This window comes from Aythya ferina, assembly GCF_964211825.1.
Source record: "Aythya ferina genome assembly, chromosome: 9".
Taxonomy (NCBI): domain Eukaryota; kingdom Metazoa; phylum Chordata; class Aves; order Anseriformes; family Anatidae; genus Aythya; species Aythya ferina.
This window is the reverse complement of record NC_140305.1, coordinates 23,994,864-24,014,488: the sequence shown is the minus strand read 5'-3', so window position 1 is coordinate 24,014,488 and position 19,625 is coordinate 23,994,864. Positions and strand designations below refer to the sequence as shown.

Sequence of the window (19,625 nt, the reverse complement as noted above, 5' to 3'; positions counted from 1 at the left end):
AAAAAAAATTATAGCTTGGAGGTGACTGTGGTCCCAGCTTGAAAATGTGCTTGGAACGTGTGACAGTCCCTGACACACCATTGCTATAGTTACTGCTGTATTTGCAACCACACTTTCATTAACATATATATCTAAAAATAATGCTTTTGCTGGGATGACAGCTCGGCCAGAAAGCCTACCAGTGCTAATCGTTCTGAAGTCATTAAAAAGTTGAACTAATAGATATTTAATGATAGATAACAGAGGGGAGTCGTCCAAGTTAGCAGAAACTGCTATTGAATCCTGACTTTGAGCTGAAAAAACACATTCCAGGGAAATAATAGTGACAAGACTCTTTGCAGCTCTGCACACACTAAGGTCTCTTTAGGGAAAAGGAAAAAATGAGAGTGTGCTGTTTGTGGAATTTTATTATTCATATACATCTTGAATTACATACGGTCAGGTTAGATTGGGCATGACAGGAGATAATAGGAAGACAGCAAAGAGAAATCCTAGATCAACTTTGTTTGAAATAAAAAAAAAAAAAAATGCAGCTTTTAAACCCTACTCCACCTCCAATCAAATGAAATACGAGTTGCATCCAGCGTGCATGTTTTGACTGCATCCCACCATTATCGAGCTGTTCATCTCAGCAAAGCTCATTTATACAGTTATATGAAAGAGCCCAGGCCTTTTGTAAAGTTGATCCTAAGTGATGAAACCTAACCTCAAACATGAATCGGGGGGTGGGGTGGTATGTCTCTGAAAAAAAGTCTAATAGAGAAAACAACAAAAAATGTTTTTCTTTCCCTCTTTTTGTTAAATGCAGAAGGTACAGCTTAGCAGAGCGACTAGATTACACGTCGGTCTGAGCTTCACCTAAACCCTGCCTCAAGCAGTCTGGGAATCATACCTGTCTGTCAGTCAAGCCTGAATTTAGTAGCATAAACTTGTGGCCAGCGCAAGGCTCAGAGTGCTGGCAGGATCTTTTACCTTTTCAGGTACGGCACAATGTTTGCTTGTGAAATTTTACAGATGAGTTGAAGCAATTAGAGGTGAACAATTACTGCTGATCAAGTGTCCGTGCCTCAGGAGCGAAGGAGGGCTCCCAAGGCAGGGATGCTCCCCGTGCCTCGAGGGGTGCCGAGGGTCCCCCTGGGATGAGGGGTGCGCCCCCAGCTCAGCCCGCACCCCGCACTCCTGCGGGGCTGCATCGCCTCCGCACTCCAGCTACCTGCAAGCACCCGTGCACGTCTTCTGCCTTTCCCATGCTTTTTTTCTTTTTCTTATTTTTTTTTTTCTGTCTAGGATCTATAGGGGCAGACTGACACAGCGCGCACACACGCATGCACGCTCAGCCCTGACTTGCATTTGTCACTCCTTGCACATGGACACGTTTGGCCATGTAACGTCCATTCCCCAGTTTGCCTCCCTATTCTATTTTATATTACCTCTCGTGAGCTCGTGCCAGAAGAAAGCAGAAGGAGGAGCTGTTAGAAAAGCTTTTTTGCTTTAAGAATGGAGAGCACATTTTTAGCATTAACTTTTTAGGCTCTGGTCATAAAACGCTGGAGTATGTGTACAATTTTGTGGGTAAATTTGCAGCGTTTCCAGAGGGCCAAATGAACAACAATCTCTTGCTGACAGCGTGCAGTTCACAACGCGCTACTTGAAAGACGACCAATTTTTAATTTTCAAATCTCGGCAACAATAAGCCATAAAAATATGGAATTATGAACAGCACGATACCGTGCAAAATAAATAACAAGTCTCCAGTGAATGAAAGAAATTATTGGCAGCAGTACAGCCACCATTACCAAATCTCAGAAATGTAAACACTAAAAAAGAGAAAGTTACAAGCGCCATAACTTTCATTCCAAAAACGTCAAAACGCCTGTGCGTGTCTGCGTCTCAGCGGCAGATGCCGATGTTACAGCCTGGCGTGTATTTTCAGTTATCAGCAGAGCACCAATGCCGACGCAAACGCAGTAAGTTGCTCCTACCAATTCACGTGATTCCATTTCTAACCTTACCTCTTTATGCCAACTCTTATTAAACATAAAATATTTGGATTTGCTGTTTCAATTAGGCTCTAGTTTCCTTTTCGTATCACTGCTCCATAAATGCTCTGCGTTGAGAGAATTTATCGTTTTCCAGCGTAAAACATATTTCAACTTGCAAAATGTATTTTTCATTTACTAATAATCTTTATGGCTTCTTTAGCTAAACCAGCTGCTATATATATATACAAAAATAAAATGATATCTCGGTTGGCTGGCTCATTCTGTGCTACATGTGTTCGGGGGTGAATTTTAAAAGTTGAAAATTAAAAAAATCCTCTGTCATAGTTCCTGAAAAAGTTCATGTAAACCGGCTTAAATCAACTGTCTCGTAGGAGCTAAATGCATAATGCGGTGGTGCTGCTGGAACCAGCAGACTGTCTCACATTCATTTCCTTTACGTAAGGAATTTGATTGGAAAGAATGATTTTTAATTGAAGCTTTGTGTCTGGTTGTGATTCTTCTTTCAATACTGTCAAAGCAATTAAATCAGCTAAAGATAATCTTTAACATTCACCTGATGCAGTTAATTAAGTGGTGAAAAATGAAACACTGATTAAAGGAACCAAATGCTACGTCGCAGGTACCAAAGTTTAAATTTGAAACAAGAACACACCATCGGTTGTTGCTTTGCTGTTTTAGATATTTTAGTTTAAAGGAGCGTAGCTTTCCTAACCTAACTTCACCCACTAAAATATTTCATAACAACACACATTATCTGCAGACTAAAGCAAACCTTGATTTAAGAAACACCTAATAACTCATCAGCATAATTGAAAACAAAATGCCTCACTGCGTCCTTCCTCCCCCCTATCCCAGTCCTTCCTCTGCCACACAACAAGGATAAATAACGTTTCAGCCTAACAAAGAGTGGATTTTAGCGCAATAAATGAAAAGAAAAAGAAAACCATTAAAGATCCCGGTTCAGCACAGAAGTATGATGAGTTTGAGCAAAGTGTTCGAGAAGGCATAATAATATTATGCACGTGTGCATTCAAATCCCAAGCCCTGTGCAGGCGACGATATTGTATTGGTAGGATTATCAGTTTTGCATCTTCCCCTCCACTCTTTCCATTAACTTCACACTGAAGTTTCTCCTTAACACAATGGCTTAATTTAGCAACACTGTTGGACTGGAACAGAAAATGCTGCTAATTTAAAATCAGCAAACACTGGCTTTGTCTTCCTAAGAAAGCAGTCCCAATTTTTATCAGGTACAAGATTAGAAAAAAAAAGAAAAAGAGAGAGGGAGAGAGAGATTGTTTATGAATTGAATAGCAACGTGGAAAAATAGAAAATTCGTATTGTCTGCAGCCCATAATCAAAATTACTCTATTCTGCATTTCACATTTGTGCCTTATCTTCTGCCATAACAGCAAACAGGCCAAAATCTGTTGTGAATTGCTGTTATTTTTTTCCAGTGACACCTTAAAGTTCCTTAAAAAATAAGTCCAGAAAGTGAACGCCACATACCTGATCACTTATCTGACATGCAACAAGGTTGTGCTGATTGTAGCATCCAGCAAACTTGATATATTTGAGCCAGTTTCCTACATCTGGTTGACTGGCATCTATGCAGAACTTCACATTGCAAAACTCATCCAAGATCTAAAAGGAAGAATACGAAAGAGTAAATCTTTCTGTTGCTGTCCGGGCATACTAATCGAAAGATAAATCACAGGTTTTCAGATAAACAAATGGATAATAATCTAGGAAAGTTATACAGAAATGTGCTCCTCTGGTGAGGAATTTTTTTTTTTTAATGGTCAGAATACACAGAAATTAATGCAAGGACAACAAATGTACTGGAAAATGGCTTGACAAATGTCTACATGTAACCGAGGTGTTGTCTAATTATTGCTAAGAAACACTGTTAATGTAAGAGCCGTCTGATTTTCCTGGCACTCCTCGGTGATTATTTAGGGTTAAAATTACGATTTTAATGACACACGATCCGTCAGGGAATATCGCAGAAATTACTAAAAGAGGCGGTGGTGGCTTCATCTGAGGTCGCTGCTTTTGCTTCCGAGTTTCCGCCGCTTGCAGCTCCCCCCGGCTCTGCCCGGCTGTGCTGCTGCGCCCCGACCCGTGCTGGGCAGGGAGCCCTTCAGCTGGCCTCCCCCTCGCACCCCTGCCCCTCCTGCAGCAACCACCACTGCTCCCCACGCCGAAATCCCCGAAAATAAAAGGGAAAACAACGCAAAGAGTGGCGGCGGCGAGAACCGCTTCCAATCGTGCAGGCACCAAACGCTCGCCGCAAGCTCCCGAGGATGCTCCCTGCCCAGCCGGGACACATCGCGGCGTGATGCTGCCCGCTGGGGGCCTGCCCCACACCCCATATCCCACATCCTATATCCCATAGCCTATGTCCCACACCCTATAACCCACATCCCAAGGGTGGCGGCCCCGGCTCACAGCGAGGACGGGGAACCGGAGGCCGCTGCCCCAGCGGAGAGCCCCGGGGATGCGCCCCGGGACCGGGAGCTTTTTGCCCAGGTGCTGTCACCGCCCCCGGCCCGGCCCCGCCGCCCCCGCGGGTGGCAGGATCGGGCCCCTTCTGTCCGGCTGTCTGTCCGCCCGGCTGTCTGTCCGTGTGTCCGCCCGTCGGGCCGCCCGCCGCTTGCCCCAGCCAGGCAGGGCTCCCACCTCCGCTGCCTCTCTCCCCCCCCCCCCCCCCCCCCGCCTCCCTCCAGCAAGGCGAAAGCCACCCAAACCCAGCGCAACGCCAACAAAAATAAGAGTAGAAATAAATAATCATCGTCATAATAATAAAAACTAAAGAACCGGCCCCAAAACTCGAGCTTTCGGTAACGCCGCATCCCCGCGGGTCCCCCCCCCCCACCCCCCAACAAGGGCCCTGCGCTTTTTTACTATTATTTTTTGGGGGATGGCGAGGATTTTCCCTTCCCCATCACCCCTGCAATGCCCCCCTGGATTATTTTTTTTTTCATTTATTTTTTTAGGGGGGTCGCCCCTCGCCCCCCCCCCCCCCCCCTCCATGTCCCGGGGGGGCTCTGCCCGGGGGGCACCGACGGGGCAAGGCTGAAAGGAGGGGGTGGAAGGGGGGGGGGGGGGGGGGAGCGGCGGCGCCGCGCTCGCTGCTCTTACCTTGTGTCGCCGGGAGCCTGCGGGGGCAAGGGGGGGGGCCCGGGGGGGGGAGGGCAAAATATCCTTCAGGCGGCTGGAGGCAACATCTCGGCGTCAAACGCGGCCGTCGGGGTCCCGGCGGGGGCAGGCTCCAGCATTTGGGGGGGGGGAAAGGGCAATGGGGGGGGGCTTGGGGTGCCGGTAGGGGGGGCCGGGTGTTGGGGGGGGGGGGCTGCCGGCCCCGGAGGGCTCAGCGGCGGCTGGGCTCGGCGGGTTTCTGCCGGCTCGCCATCACCTTCCCCTTTCGGCCCCTCCTGGTCTTATCGGCTGCCTTAGTGTGTGTGTGTGCGAAGAAAGTTAGCGGCAGAAAGGAGTTGGGGGGGGGGGGGGGGGGGGAATGGGGGGGGAGAGGAAAAAAAGAAAAAAAAGAAAGGGGAAAAAAAAAAAAACACCACCACACGGCCCTCTTCGAGAGGGAGCAAAAATCCCAAAAAAAAAAAAAAAAAAAAAAAAAGGGAAAAAAAGCAAACAAACCCGCCGCCGCCGCGCAGCGCCCAACCAAACAAACTTCTTTCACTTCTCCGCCGGGGATGGCAGAAAAGTGTGGGCGGGCGGGGGGGCGGGCGGCTCTCCCCTTCCCTCCCCCCCCCCGCCGCCTGCCCGCGGCGCTTCTTCCCCTCCCCACCCCCGGGGCAGCGCCCTCCCCGCCCACCCCGTCGGGTCCCGCCGCTCCCCCGGCGGCCCCTTACGGCGGGGCAGCCCCGGTGTCCCCCCCCCCAGGTCCCCGTCCCCGCGGCCACCACCCCCTGCGTGTGTCCCCCCCCCCGTGCCCGGTCCCCTCCCGTCCCCCTTTCCCCGGACGGCGGCGCTCCAAGCCGCAGCCCCCCCGGGTCACCGCCGGGTCGCGGCCGCCCGGCCCCTCGGCGGGGGCTCCCCGGGAGCCGCCCCCCCTTCCCAAATCCCCAAATCGCCGGGGCTCCGCCGTACCTTGGGGCCCCCCCGCCGGCCCTGCGCCGCCCCCGGCCGCCGTCGGGGTCGCTGCGCCCCGGGGGCGAGGCCGGCAGCGGGGCCGCGCTCCCCCGACGGCTTCTCCCGGCCAGCGCAGCCCCGCTCCTGCCGACATCGCCGGCACTGCCACGGGAGGCTTCGGGAAACACGGCTCTTTTTTTTTTTTTTCCTCTTTTTTTTTTTTCCTCTTTTTTTTTTTTTTCATCTTATTTTCCCTTTTTTTTTCTCTCTTCTTATGTTGCCTCTTTTTTTTTTTTCCTGCCTCTTTTTTCCCTCCTTTCTCCTCTTCCTCTTTTTCCCTCTCTTTTTCTTTTTTTTCTCTCTTTAGTTCCTCTTTTATTTTTCCTATTTTCCCACTTTTTTCCCTCTCTTTTTTTTTCTCTTTTATTTTTCCTCTTTTTCCACTTTTATTCTTTTTTCTCTCTCTTTCTTTCCCTCTTTTTTATTCTTCCTTTTTTATTTTTCCTTTCTTTTTTCTTTTCTTTTTTTTTTTTTTTTTCTTTTCTTTTTTTATTTTTCTTTTCTTTTCGCTTCCCGGCTTATTCCCCGCTTGCCTCCCCTTCCCAACCCAGCTCCCCTTCACCCAGCCGGTAACGAATCCCGGGCTGGGAGCCGCACCGGCCCCGCTCCCACCTCCCCACCAGGCGGCCCCGACCCCCTCCAAACCCCCCCCGGCCCCGGCCCCGTCCGGGCTGCGCACGGCAGCCCCCGGGCACGGGCGCCTTTTGGGGAAGAGTGCAGCAAAAATATAAAAAACCCAGAACTGTACATTTATTGCGCGATCCCGAAGTGCCACCCACTTTTTTTTTTTTTTTTCCTCCCCAAATACATTTCTCCGACCAAAAGTCGATTTTTCTTTCCCGGAGGGGGGGCCGGGCAGGGAGGGCAGGAGGAGGGCGAGAAGCCGGCTGCCAGGAGATGATGATTAATTCGTCTCAGCGGCCTGTTATCTGTGACATTGAACTGTTATTTCAGATAATGGCCATTGTTCGAGGCGGGGAGGGGGCAGAGCAGGGGAAGGAGCCCCGCTCACATCCCCACAGCCACCGGGCAGCACGGGGACCCGGCCGGGGGCTGGCACCGCACAGCACCGGGGGACCCGGGGCGCGCCCCCTGCTCCTGGCCGCCCGCTGCCGGAGCTGCCCGGCTTTTCTCCTCCCTCTCTCCCTTTCTCTCTCCCTCTCTTTTTTTTTTTTTTTTTTTTTTTTTTTTAATTTAGCCATAAATTGGACCGGCTCGAGCTATGAGCTGTTCTATTTTCTTCCTGTCAGGATGAGGGATTTGTTTTATGATGCATTGTGTATTAAATACAAGTAATCTGGGAAACTGATTGCTCGAGCCCATATAGCCCGAGCCGGAGGCCCCGGAGAGGAGCCGGAGCCCCCCCTTCCATGCCCCCGGCTTTACCACAAAAGGAGGAAACGCCGCTGGATAAACAAAAGGGCCTCCGGTACCGGCAGCGGGGCCGCTCAGCACCGGGGCTCCGCCGCCGCCGCCCCGCCTGCGGCCGCCAGGTGGTGCCCGGGGCCGGGACACGGAGCCCCCGCACCGGCAGCGGGGCAGGGACCGGCAGCGGGACCGAGAACCGGCCGGGGGCGGGCGGCTCGCAGCCCTCCCCCCCGGGCCGTTCTCCGTTTTGGGGTGAAAAACCCCATTTTGGGTCCGCGCGCCGCTCGCGGGGGCTTGGCTGGAGCAGAGAAGGAAGAGGAGAAGGAGGAGGATGAGGATGAGGAGGAGGAGGATGAAGGTGCCCCCCCCCCAGCAGATGCCCCGCGCACCCCCGCGTGTTTTCCTTCTTTCCAGCCAGAGCCTTTGAAACACATCTGCAGCCTCTCCGCCCTCCCCGTGGACGGCTCGGTAGGCGCTTCGAGAGGCCCCGATATTTCCACAGGGTCCCTTTTGCGATTGTTTATTTAAAATAAGTCGCTATATTAGTGGAGGCAGTAAGGAGTTAGTGCTCGAGTCTGCTAGTAATTCCCACCAGGCTGTAAACTGATGCCTCTTTTAAGCCTTTAACTTCATGGTCGTCCCAGAAGTAAAAGTTCTCATAATGGAGACCCTATGGGCATCGCGCATTCCAGCACATCATTAAAGCACGGCCAAGCAGCTCAGCCGAAGCCAGATGAAATAACTGCACTGTCCGCTTTTAATGGGCTTCCTGTGGACAAACACTGCCGGGGACAATGGGGGAAAAGCAGACGAGCCGCTGGTGATTTTTTAGAGGGCCGTCGGTGCTCACGTTCGGCTCGATGTTAGCCGGGCGTTTATAGAGCGAGCCGCTTGGTAACCGCATCTGTAAGTGGGGTTTAATGTTATGTTCCTCAAGGTGACTAAACACAACACTGAGCATCCTGGCTAACGCCGTGGTGAAGCGCTTCAAATCCTAGGGAGGGGGGCAAGGAGCAGGAAAATAAAACAAACACGGCAAACAGCAGCCCTCCGACGGACCAGACGCCCCAGGACAGACCCAGGAAAGCAGCGCCGAGCAGGGAAAGAGGCACAAGTCCTGCATGCAAATCCCCCCCCTGCCCTGCGCCGCAAATACTGACTTAAAAAATAATAATAAATAAATCAAATCGAGCAAACCACCGGCACGGCTGCCTGTCTCAGGACGAGGAGCTGCTGCTGGCGCAGCCCTCGCGGCGGTGGCGGTGGCAGCTGGGGTTTTGCCACCCTCCCCGGCCCCCTGCCCTCCCGCTCGTCCCTCCCGGCCAGAGGCAGCTCTGGAGCGAGGGAGAGGAGGAGGAAATTAAAGGTAAAAAAAAAAAATGTAAATAAAAAATTTCCCTTGGTCTGGAAATGGGCCCAACTGAAAGCATGTTAATCTCCACCTCGGTAATTTGGTTCTTCTGGAGAAGACAGAAGCCCTGCTGCTGTGCCCTGCACTTCATAAATCACGGCTTTATGTGGACAAGGTCAGGGCACCTAACAGCTCCGACATGGGCCTTGCAGTGGCTCGGAGGGCTCCGGCATGTTTATTCTCTCGCACAGATCTCCGAGGAGCAGTCCAGCACGCTTCTAATTACTTTTGATTATTTTCATTTGCTCGGGTCAGGCTGGCTTTGCCGGCGCTGCTGGAGGGTGGGTTCCCCTCACCCCGGCCGGTGGCGGGACGTGGGGGAGCTCTGCCGCCCCCGGCACCCCTTTCCTGGGGCTCCCCAAGCATGGTGTGCAGTGCTTGGGGGCTTTGGGGACTCCCCCCAGCAGTGGGTCCCCTTTTGGAGGTCCCCAGTGCTGGGCAGTTAGGGACTGGTTGGATATGGGGAGTGTGCATGGAGCAACCACCCCCTTAAAAATACTAATTACTTCTGCGGAAAAAAAAATAACAAAACATAGTCCAATATAAAATAAAATATAGAAAGGGGTGGATGTGTGGGTGGCCAAAAAAGTTGCAGGATCCCTGCTACTGTGGTTACCTAAGAGAAGGAGGATTTACCTTCTCCATCAGTAAGACATAAAGATGGGTCAATGATGGGTGTGCAGCTGCCTGAGCGGAGGGTGCGTGAATTTGCTCCTCGAGGAAGGTTTGGAAACCTTGTGGAAACTGCAGCAATCCCTTGGCCAAATGATGTTGCAAAGCCTTGCTGCCAACAACCCCAGCCCCTGGCAGCTCACCACAAGGTGCTGGGGATGCGCTGCTGCTCGCCCACCCTCCCGCTGCACGCCCACTCCTTCCCCGGCCCTGCAATGGGCACCCCAAGGGCAGATCGCTCCCAGTTTCCCTTTTCCAAGCCTTCCCAGCAGTTCCCCTGCCAAGGCGCGTGCTCTGGCACGGGATGCTGAGGACTGTGGCTGTTCCCAGTTGTAACACTCATTACTTCCATTACAGAAGAGTCTGGAAGCCTCCGAGCTCAGACCCTTCTCATGCTCCCGGTTACTAAGTGCCCAGCTGAGCCAGCCGGCTTTGGCACGTGCGTGTCCTGAGCCAAAAGTCGCCTAAAACACCCCTGATATCTTGCTCATTTTAACACTTACTGGACACAGGACGATTCAATGCACCAGCTGATTAACGTGGATGCTGGCCTCCTGTCCAAGGAGCTGGGGTTTTTACTGTGCTTTAACTTTTCCTATTTTGAAAGAAAGCCAAAATTCTGGAGGATCAGGGAAACTCTACCAGTGATGCCCAACATGATGGAAAAATAGTCTGATATGTATGTGGTTTTTTTTGTTTGTTTGTTTGTTTTTTAGCATGCTGCCACTCATACTTGGTGCACCACAGCTGAACAAACCCACACCGAGTGTGTACCTACTGCTGCTTCCCCCAGTTTGCTCCTCCTCGGGCCAAGCAGTAGGACCCTGTGGGCAGGTGGACGTGGGGTGGCCAGAGGTTCCCGTCACATTTGGCAGCTCCTTCTCTGCCCGGAAACACAGCTTTTTGGCAGAAGCTGCTCTAAATATAGCAGAACTCTAGGAAATGCTCTCATGACCCCGGAGGTGGCCGAGAAGCCTCCCCAGAAGGCACCATCCCCAGGAGGTGGAAAGCAAAGCAAGGATCTTGCAGGCTTCCTTTGTATCTAGGTGCATAAGAATTCAACGGGGATCTGTTAACTCTTCGCTCCCTCCAAATGTTTAATTTTCAGGACTTTTCATTCGCCCCAAAATCCCAGGGCCTGCACTGAAAGACCTCTCCAGGCTTGGAGCCCACCAGGGCCCGGCTCAGCGCTGGCTGGGGTCGGTGCACATGGCAAGCGCGGGGCCCTGCTCGATCCCAGAGCAAAGGGTTGGAAATTGGGAAAGAACCGAACAGCCCGGGGAAACGCCAGGATGAAAGGGATCGGGAGGGTTAATGGGCAGAACTTAACACTACAAAGATTAATGTGATGCATGGCAGGTAATTCTATTTTAATAATCAATTTGAGGAACCACTGGCTATTTTCAAAGCATTCCTATTGTAGCCAAAGTTTTAACTAGGCGTACAAGAGTGGACATAAACACCTGCGGACTTTATAAGAGTAAGAAGCAATTTATCACCCAATAAAAAGTCAAACACTCATTTTAAAATTTTCAGGTTTGCATTTGCTGCTTTAAGCGTGCACGTGTGGATGGTTCTAGCACGAGCTCGAAGGAAGCGGGACGGGCCTCGCACACATGCACACCTCCAGGAAAACCTGCCCACAAGGTCTCCACACAGCTTCATCCCACCTACGTCTCACGTTAAACCCACTGTGATAATCGACTGGAGTTGTCCAAAACCTGAACTAAAGGGGCATTACGTCGGCTGGCATTGGAAATTACCAGATTTCGATTTTCAGATAAACCACAAAACTTGATGAACGAGCGTCGTTCCGGCTGAATTAACTCATCATCCCTGGGAACAGTGGAGGAAAGCAGCACACCGTCCCTTCCTGCAAGGGCTCCAGCAGCCACAATTTATCCTCCTCCTGCAGCGAGGGGAGAGGAGCCCCCTGAGGTCCGAAATCCTGCTGCCCTGCCAGTAGCACCCCATGTTATTTGCCCGCGGGTAGGAGCCGGACAACCCTTTGTCACAGCCTCGTTACAAAACTATAAATAGGCTGAAATCCCGACAGCAATTCTAGTCACGCTTGTAGATAAGTCCGAGGACTGCAACTCAGGAATGTGAAGTTATTTGGCCCAGGGACGTGCTTGCAAGGTTGATCCTTATCCCACAGGCTCCCCATGACAGGGCCACAGAGCTCTCGGGGTTGGGGTGCCCGCTCGGCAGCCCAGGTCCCCAGCATCAGTAGGGCTACATGTGTGCCCCTGCCCCGGGGCAGAAAGCAGGGTCCCGAGTGAACACATGACCAGTAAATGCTTAACCAGCCGGGTGGTGCGTGGCTGCCAGGCTCGGTGCGCAGCTCAAGTGCTTCTGCACATAAATTAGTCACGCACTCGTTTCGAAAAGGCTTGAGAGCTACCTGGTTTGCACAAAAGATCTTGGTTGGAGCAGCAGAGGAGGAGCAAAAACGCCAACATGTCCACCAAAGCCCAACACGTCCAACGAGACACATCACATTCACCGAAATCCAACATGTTCATCAAAACCCATCGCGTTCACCAAAACCCAATTTGTCCATCAAAACCCAGCATGCCCACCACAACCCACCACATCCACCAAATCCTACCATGTCCACCAAAACCCACCCCGTCCATTAAAACCCATCATGTCCACCAAAACCCACCACATCCACCAAAATCCAGCATGTCCACCAAAGAGACCTGTGTAGACCTGTGTGGTGCCAAGAGTTGGACTTGATGATCCTTATGGGTCCCTTCCAGCTCAGGATTTTCTATGATTCTACGAAGACCCCCACATCCATCAAAACCCACCACCCCTCCACCCCAAACGAACCCCTAGGAACACTAATTCTCCTCCTGCTAAGCAGGGGGTGTGAAGAAGACAGTATTTCGCTGGGGATCTTGCAAAGGTGCAGGGAGAGCATGCCACAGCATCCCTCTGCCTGCCTGCTTGAGGAGTGCAGTAACGAGCAGCGAGGATATTTTGCTTGCCAGGAAAATCTCTGGGGGAGAGGGTGGCTGGATGTATTTGATACAGGTGTCAAAATAAACCTGTTCTGCTAACCAGAAAAATGTGTGTTGATCACAATGGGTTATTAATGAAATAGCTATGAACATCAGCATATCCTTGTGGCAGATTTCTTTCATAAATGAGTTGAACATTTTCCAATTTCAGGAAAGTGCTGCTACCTATAAACTTGGAAATTAAGGGCTTTTTCCCCTAAGACTTAGATCCCTCAGGGCACTTGTGTGCTGGCATGCATCCCTTATTTGCTGAAGAAATTTCAAACTTGGTAATTTAGCACCATACTGATAAAACAAAGGGGAAAATAAAGAAGTTAGGCATGTGTGCATGCGAAGGAGGAGGGAGGTGAGTGGTACAGCTCCAGGCATTTTTTTCCTGTGGCTTTTTTTATACAAGTCATGCTGCAGATTTTGTGTGAGATTCATAGAGAAAACATTCCCAAGATACAATATATAAGATGCATATCAATCCATAAACTGAGTCCTGCAGATGCAAAATGACCTGCAGAATTTAAATGAGGACGGAGACTGCTTTATAACCATTTTTCCATATAACTTATTTAAGCTTAAGATGTTGGGCTAAATTTGCCACCAGCAGAATTATGAATATTAGCATTATTAGCATTACAGCAGCACCTAGAGGCCCTGGCTGAAACAGGGGCCCTTTGTGGGCTGAGAAATAACAAACACGAGTCTCTGCCCTGACCGGCCTGCAGTTGGCATGGGCTGCACGATGAGGGGAAGACCGGCGTGGTGTTTGGACAGATGGGGTATGGAGACTTGCTCATGGAGAAAATCAGCAACAGGCTGGGAACAAACCTCATGCAGTACTTTCCCATAACTTTCCTTCACCGAGAAGCTGCTTTTTACTTCTTCCCTTTGCCTCTACTGAACAGAAACTACCATCTCCCCCCTGGTGCTCGCAGCTTCCCATGCACAAAAAGGGGGAGTCTGCTCCGTCTCTGCCAGCGAAAACAGCTCCGCGTGTTTTACTATGGCTCATCTGTAGCAGAAATTGTACTTTATCACCTTTTTTTAGCTTGGAAAATATTTGAACGTTGGAAATGAGACGTTGATGCTTTGGAACAGATCTCTGAACATAAGCACATTGTGCTGCCTGGTGCTATAAATGGAAACTCCTCCTGTAGGAGGAGGTTTGAAGGGGATACACAAAACTCCCTCTTTTGAGGGAAAAACGTGAGCTGGAGTTCACGATGTCGTGTTACCAGTGTCCCCAGTCCCTGGGGGTAGAGAGGGGGCAGCCTGCCCACAGCCCAGCACCAGCCCCTGCTGAGTGTCAGCAAGGGGCTGGAAAATGCAGCAGGGCTTGGGCATGGGCTTGGGGCTGCTGCAGGTTTGGGGTCCATATAAGTAAAGTGAGGCTTTTGTGTTAAAACAGATATCTTCCTACTAGTAAGGGCTTCTACTACAGAAAGAAGAAACTAAACTGGTTGAATGATTTATAAAATCTGAGGCTTTCATTCCAAAATACCATGTATATGTCCAGAAATGCACCCAGCAAATATAATCCAGCAAAGGAGAAGGAACATTACCCATCTGTGAGTAAAGATGGGAAGTGATGTGGTAGAAGTTAAAGATGAGGCTTGCTCGTGTCTGACCAGTAACTGGTCTGAAGCCTCTTACACCTGTATTCAGTTTCTATTTCCCTTGGGTTTTTGGTGGCCATGGGTGGTGCTGTCTCGTTGCAACTCCTGTTAGTAGCCGAGTGGCCACTGGACACACGGGAGGTGCAGTGATCCCGGCTTGTGTGAGCCAGACCAGCAGCAAAAGTGAATGGAAGCTATGATGAAAGGTGTATGTTTTCAGAAGATTTTGTAGTGTTTGGACTCCAGCTTTGGATGGCTCAGGAGTATTCCGTAAGCCAAAAATCTGTTCTTCAGTTTGGGTTTGTTGATTAAATATACTTGTTACCAAGAACTTCAAGCAGGAAAAAATTTAAGAGAGACTTGACTAAGATATTATCAGTTTCAGCTGCAGCGCAGAACTAAAATGCAATAGCTCTTCGGATCTCAAGGTATTTCTACTGACTGCTGTATAATCAGCATGTTAAATCTGGGCACTCTTCAGGCACAGTTATTTGTATGATATATACAGATCGATACCTATTGATTTTATAATTTTGATGCATCTCTATGCAGTGATTCAGTTTCACATCATCTTATTTATCAAGCTCTTCTCCGCACCTTTCCTGCCAAGCTCCCCAGTGCTTCCAGGCCAATTCAAGCAGGGTCCCACTGCCAGCACCCCCCTCCAGCCCCTGAACACACTTTTGCTCACATCCCAAAGAGTTTTGTGTGTGGCTCCAGGATCGTTGGTACATGAGGATAAAGTTCATAAACCCCCTGCACAGATGCCACCACCCCACTGCCACTGCTGGCTTTGGAGCCACGTGCAACTCCCCATGGAGCCTTTGCTACCCCATGGGCAATGCACCTGAATATTTCTCACCTAGTGGTTGTGCCTTCAAAATTCCCACTTGTGCTGGCTTATGGAGTGGGCAAAATTTCCCGTTAGTATAGAAATATCTTTATAGGGAGCTCCTGGGGTCCGTGCTGGCACCTGAAGGCCACCCCTGCTGCAGCGAGCAGCAGAACAAGCTGAGCAGCTGGCACGCAGAGCCTGCTGCTGATGGATTAACAGCGAGCTGCTTGACATATTGGAGGAAACCAATGTCATTGCTACTGCTGGCAAGTGCGTCAGGGAAATCCTGTGAAATTCAATGGGTTGCATATATGCAAGTGGTAGCGGATTCAAGATCCTCAGCGATGCCACCGTGCCCAGTTCGGGGCTCACACCAGTTCGCACCAGGATAAATCGTGCCTGGATGCATGAGAGATTCCCAGCTAGACTAACCATGATTTAGTTACTCTCTTCTGCCTAAAACTCCAGCTAAGTGTGGCCAATGAGGCCCCTGGCCAGCCACCGGCCCCAGCACGCTGCGTCCCTGCCGAGCCCCCCAAAGCTCCGCTGTGGCCCACGGGAACAGGATGTGGAGCAGAAGTGGTTAAGCACAGAAGCCGAAATTCATGTGATGGATGGATTTAAGGCAAACAGGAAAACTTCTTTATGCTCGAAATGCCCCACAAAAAGTGCTGAGCTCCATTCTAATGCAACATTTTGGGAACAGTTTTGCAGAAGGGGCCAAAGGGAGCTAGGATGTACATGGCCATGGGATGGAAGTTATGAGGGTGAATACCTCAAAGGAAAACAAAAAGGGTCGATGAACACCAAACAACATTTCGGGGGGGGCTTACACACTACAGCAGGATAGAAAGCATGAGCTAATTACAAAGCAAGCCCAATCACCATGCAAAAATGAATGACTTCATAAATAGCTTTAGATATCATGTTAAAAGCACCTTTAGGATGCTGTGCTGAAAACAAGAGATCTAAAGAGCTGTTTTTACACATCCATTACATTTTCTGAGCTGTCTCATTCACTTTTTGAAGTTCTGTATATATGATACAGCAAGGCAAAACATTTTATGTACCGTAAGAAATTTGAAACAAAGTTTAATGTTCAGAAGATAAAGTTAACAAAACTACATATAGTTGACTTTTTTATTTCTCTATTTTATGACCTTTCAGGAACTTAAGAGTAAGAGGAAATCAGAAGGAAGGACAAGCAACCATACACTGCTGCTTGCTTTTTTCTACATGCTGATCGGAGCCCAAGGCAGAAATCATAATTAAAAATGTCTTCTTTTTAATGTCTGACTAGGTGCTGTTGAAACACCGATGGTACAACGTGTTTGGGGATGGAAAGCATTTGTTCCTCCTGCAGTTATCAGCAGTCCTGTTACATGGTTTTCAGATTTTTCTTCCTGAGAATACAGAAGCTCATCACATCTTCACAACTGTTTGGCAACCATTTTCCTGCTATTTCTGCTTTTTCTAAAACCAAAACCAGCTACCAGGATGACCCCCAAGAACTATTTCTATAAGCATCAGGCAATTCATATTTTCTCTCTATTCCTTCCGTGTATCCTTGGTCTCATCACTACAGACCTCTCAATGACATTGGCAGCAACAGTTACTGAATATATGGGACAGAAGCATGGTTTTGCTCTGCGGGATGCCAAAATGCTCAGCACATGGATGCCATAGAGCACACAGACACACAGCAAATCCACTTCCTAACATGAATGCCCATTTCAAAATCAAACAGGAGCAACGTATTGATACTAGCCAGACTGTGTTGAGATCAGAACAAAGCGGCGTATGAAGAGCTGCTCATTTCCCTTGGAAGGAGAAGGCAACAAGAAAAAAAAAAAAAAAAAGAGTAAATGTGATTGATGCAGAGTTCTAGAACATGGTGTAGATCGCTAATGTATTGGCCTAATGAACAGAAAGTTGACATCTGAGTGGCACAAACTACACTGAAGCTCGCATCTTGCCAAATCCTACATTAGATGAAAACGTGCTTAAACTGTCAGATTGCTACTGTAAAACTCTTTTGCGGTTGTACTTGTATGCTACAGGTGAGTAGAGGGCCTGGCAGAAAGTAAACAGTTATTTCTGCTGATTTCAGTAAGGCAATGCAAGAGAAATGGCAAGAATATTGGAAACATTTTATAAAATGTATTTCACAAATATCTCAAATGAGTAACCATCAAACTTTGTAAAATCCTAGTGTGTGCTGTAGCCATAAGGGCTATATTCAAATGTCTTTTGAACGTTTCTTAATGTGTTTATATTACGTTTGTTGTTGCTATTTTTATTTTGTTGTTTGTTTGTTTTTAATTTCGAAGTTTCAATAGGATGACCGCTATTAGAGCCCTGAAGACTTAGTATCTGTCATTTAGAGGCAAGCTAAGCGATCTGAAGGGGTTTTAGGTGACAGAGCATGTACCTGTGGCCCAGGTTCATGCGGTCAGGTTCATTTCTGGTACAGGTTCCATGAACTTTGCAGTGCTTTTTTACATGGGAAGAGTTTGCACTTGGATGGATTTGTTCCCAGCATGAATGTCAATGACAGAATAAAGCTCAGGTACACCTGCTTACAGTGGTGCCCCTTGACCAAAATGAAATGTAAGTGGAAAAAGATAAGTGAGATAGGGGGCAACCTGGTGGTGTTTTGAAGGGTGACATCCATGGGGGATAAATCTATGACATCTCCTTAGCTGATGTTACGAGCGGCTGCATTACGGGAAGTGTACAACAGGCTGGGTGGTGCCTGAAGCAGGGTGCCAAGACCCAGCTCCCCCCGCCATGCATAAAGCAAAGGCTGTGATGGCAAAAGCAAAGACAAACAGAAAAAAATCACGCTTCTTCAGAAGCTAATTCATGACCCTCAGTAATCTTCCGCTTGCTTCATTGAAAAAATATTCCAAACACTTTATGAAATTAAACTCTGCATGGAGCTCACATCCTTCATGTCCTAAAAGGCAGACGGCTCCAGGATGGAGCGGGCAGCCCGTGCGGGAAGTGAGGAACACCGCTTCCAGCTGGAAGCCTGGCAGTTGTTGCACGAGCACTTCAGGTGGATGTGGAGTCAACATCCAAGCCCTTCAGAAAAGATCTTTAATGACCCACCAGCCCCTGGAAATTTACCCAAATCTGTAGGAGTACCTCTGTGCACGTGTGAACCATTGAGCAGGTTCAATGCTAGTCTGGGGAAAGTGTCACCTCCTGGATCACGAAGGATGCTTCCAGTAACATCAATATTTTCCCAGGAGGTCCCCCAGCCAAAGCCTGTCTTGGCCCAGCCCTGCTTGAAAGATCTTCCAGGGCTGCAGCACAAGGTGGTATGGCTGGAGACCAACTCAAGGCATTATTTTATTTTGTTTTGGTTAGCAGAGTTGATATTTGGTCAAAGGCTTCTAGCTGTGAAATGATGAGGAGCTGCCAATTCCTAAGCTAAATGTTGTACATTCATATCCTGCTACCACTAACTCCATTATGATTAGTCGGGAGTGAACTTAGAAGGTTTAGAAATAAGGTTTGGATAAACATCCCGAAATTTTGGATGCTTATCTGAGCCTGACCCAAACCCCCTGAGTATGCAGAATGGAGCTGGAAATCTGGCAAGAATGTTAATTTCCACACTTTTCATTTCTCTCTTGAAGGCTATATTTGCAGTTTAAGAAATTTCCTTTAATTGGAATTAGCATAATACATTATTTCCCTGTGGTGAGAACAGCTTTTCTGTAGTTACTCCGACTGTTTGGACTTTGTCCAAGGAAGTACAAAAGGGGATGAAAGTGAACACAAAAATCCAAAGTAAATAAGTGAACCAAACTCTTTAAAGCCCCACAAATGGGTAGGTTTTTCTTAAAACTTCCCCCCAGATGAACAGCTTTGTCCAAACCTAAAATGATGCCCTATAGTTTTAATGGTGCCTCCATACAAGAGACACCCATGCCCCTTTCATGAACATTTGATAATAATTAATGCTCTGAGGCATGGTGTGCCCCTTCTCTTCTGGGGCGTATTGCTGCTTCAGAGAGCATCTTATCTGCTTAATTTCATTACTTTCATGTTATCAGTAAATATACTCTGCTATGATACGTAATCTCATACAATCATTGGGTATTTGGCCCTCCAAAACTGAAGGGTTATGAGTACAGAGTCCATTTTTCCATAACTCTTAGTTCCACACTTTAAGAAGCCAAACTCTATCCACATACCAAATTCTGCAATATTGCTGTGAAAGTATTTAAGCAACAAACACAGCCTTTAGATGACAGGAACTACCCTTGCTGCAGACCCCAGAACCACCTTCAGAAAGCCTCGCGAATGCCCAAAGTAGTTTTTTTTTTTTTTTTTTTTTTTTTTTTTTTCCAAATTAGCCCCTTTGCATATCAGTTTGCAATACAAGGTACATTGGGAACTGCAAAAGTGACCTTCCCAAGCACTTTCCACATTATGGAAAATCAGCTCTCCCTCCCTCCTGCTTCTTTTCTCCGGACTCCTGAATAGCAAACCAAAATAGCAGCAGTCTGTGCATACATGTGGGGGGGTATGAGC

General features: G+C 48.8%; 1 protein-coding gene across 12 annotated transcripts in view; it reads right to left on the bottom strand.

The window, feature by feature from the left end:
* The window catches only part of MECOM (MDS1 and EVI1 complex locus), a 317,440-nt gene that overhangs the window by 42,750 nt on the left and 255,065 nt on the right, over nucleotides 1-19,625 (bottom strand). For 8 of the 12 annotated variants that reach the window (XM_084530220.1, XM_084530225.1, XM_084530231.1 and 5 more), the window contains one exon: nucleotides 3,513-3,647. In XM_084530220.1, the coding sequence (XP_084386346.1) occupies nucleotides 3,513-3,647 (135 nt within the window). The other 4 variants (XM_084530221.1, XM_084530227.1, XM_084530230.1 and 1 more) reach the window with 4 other exon arrangements.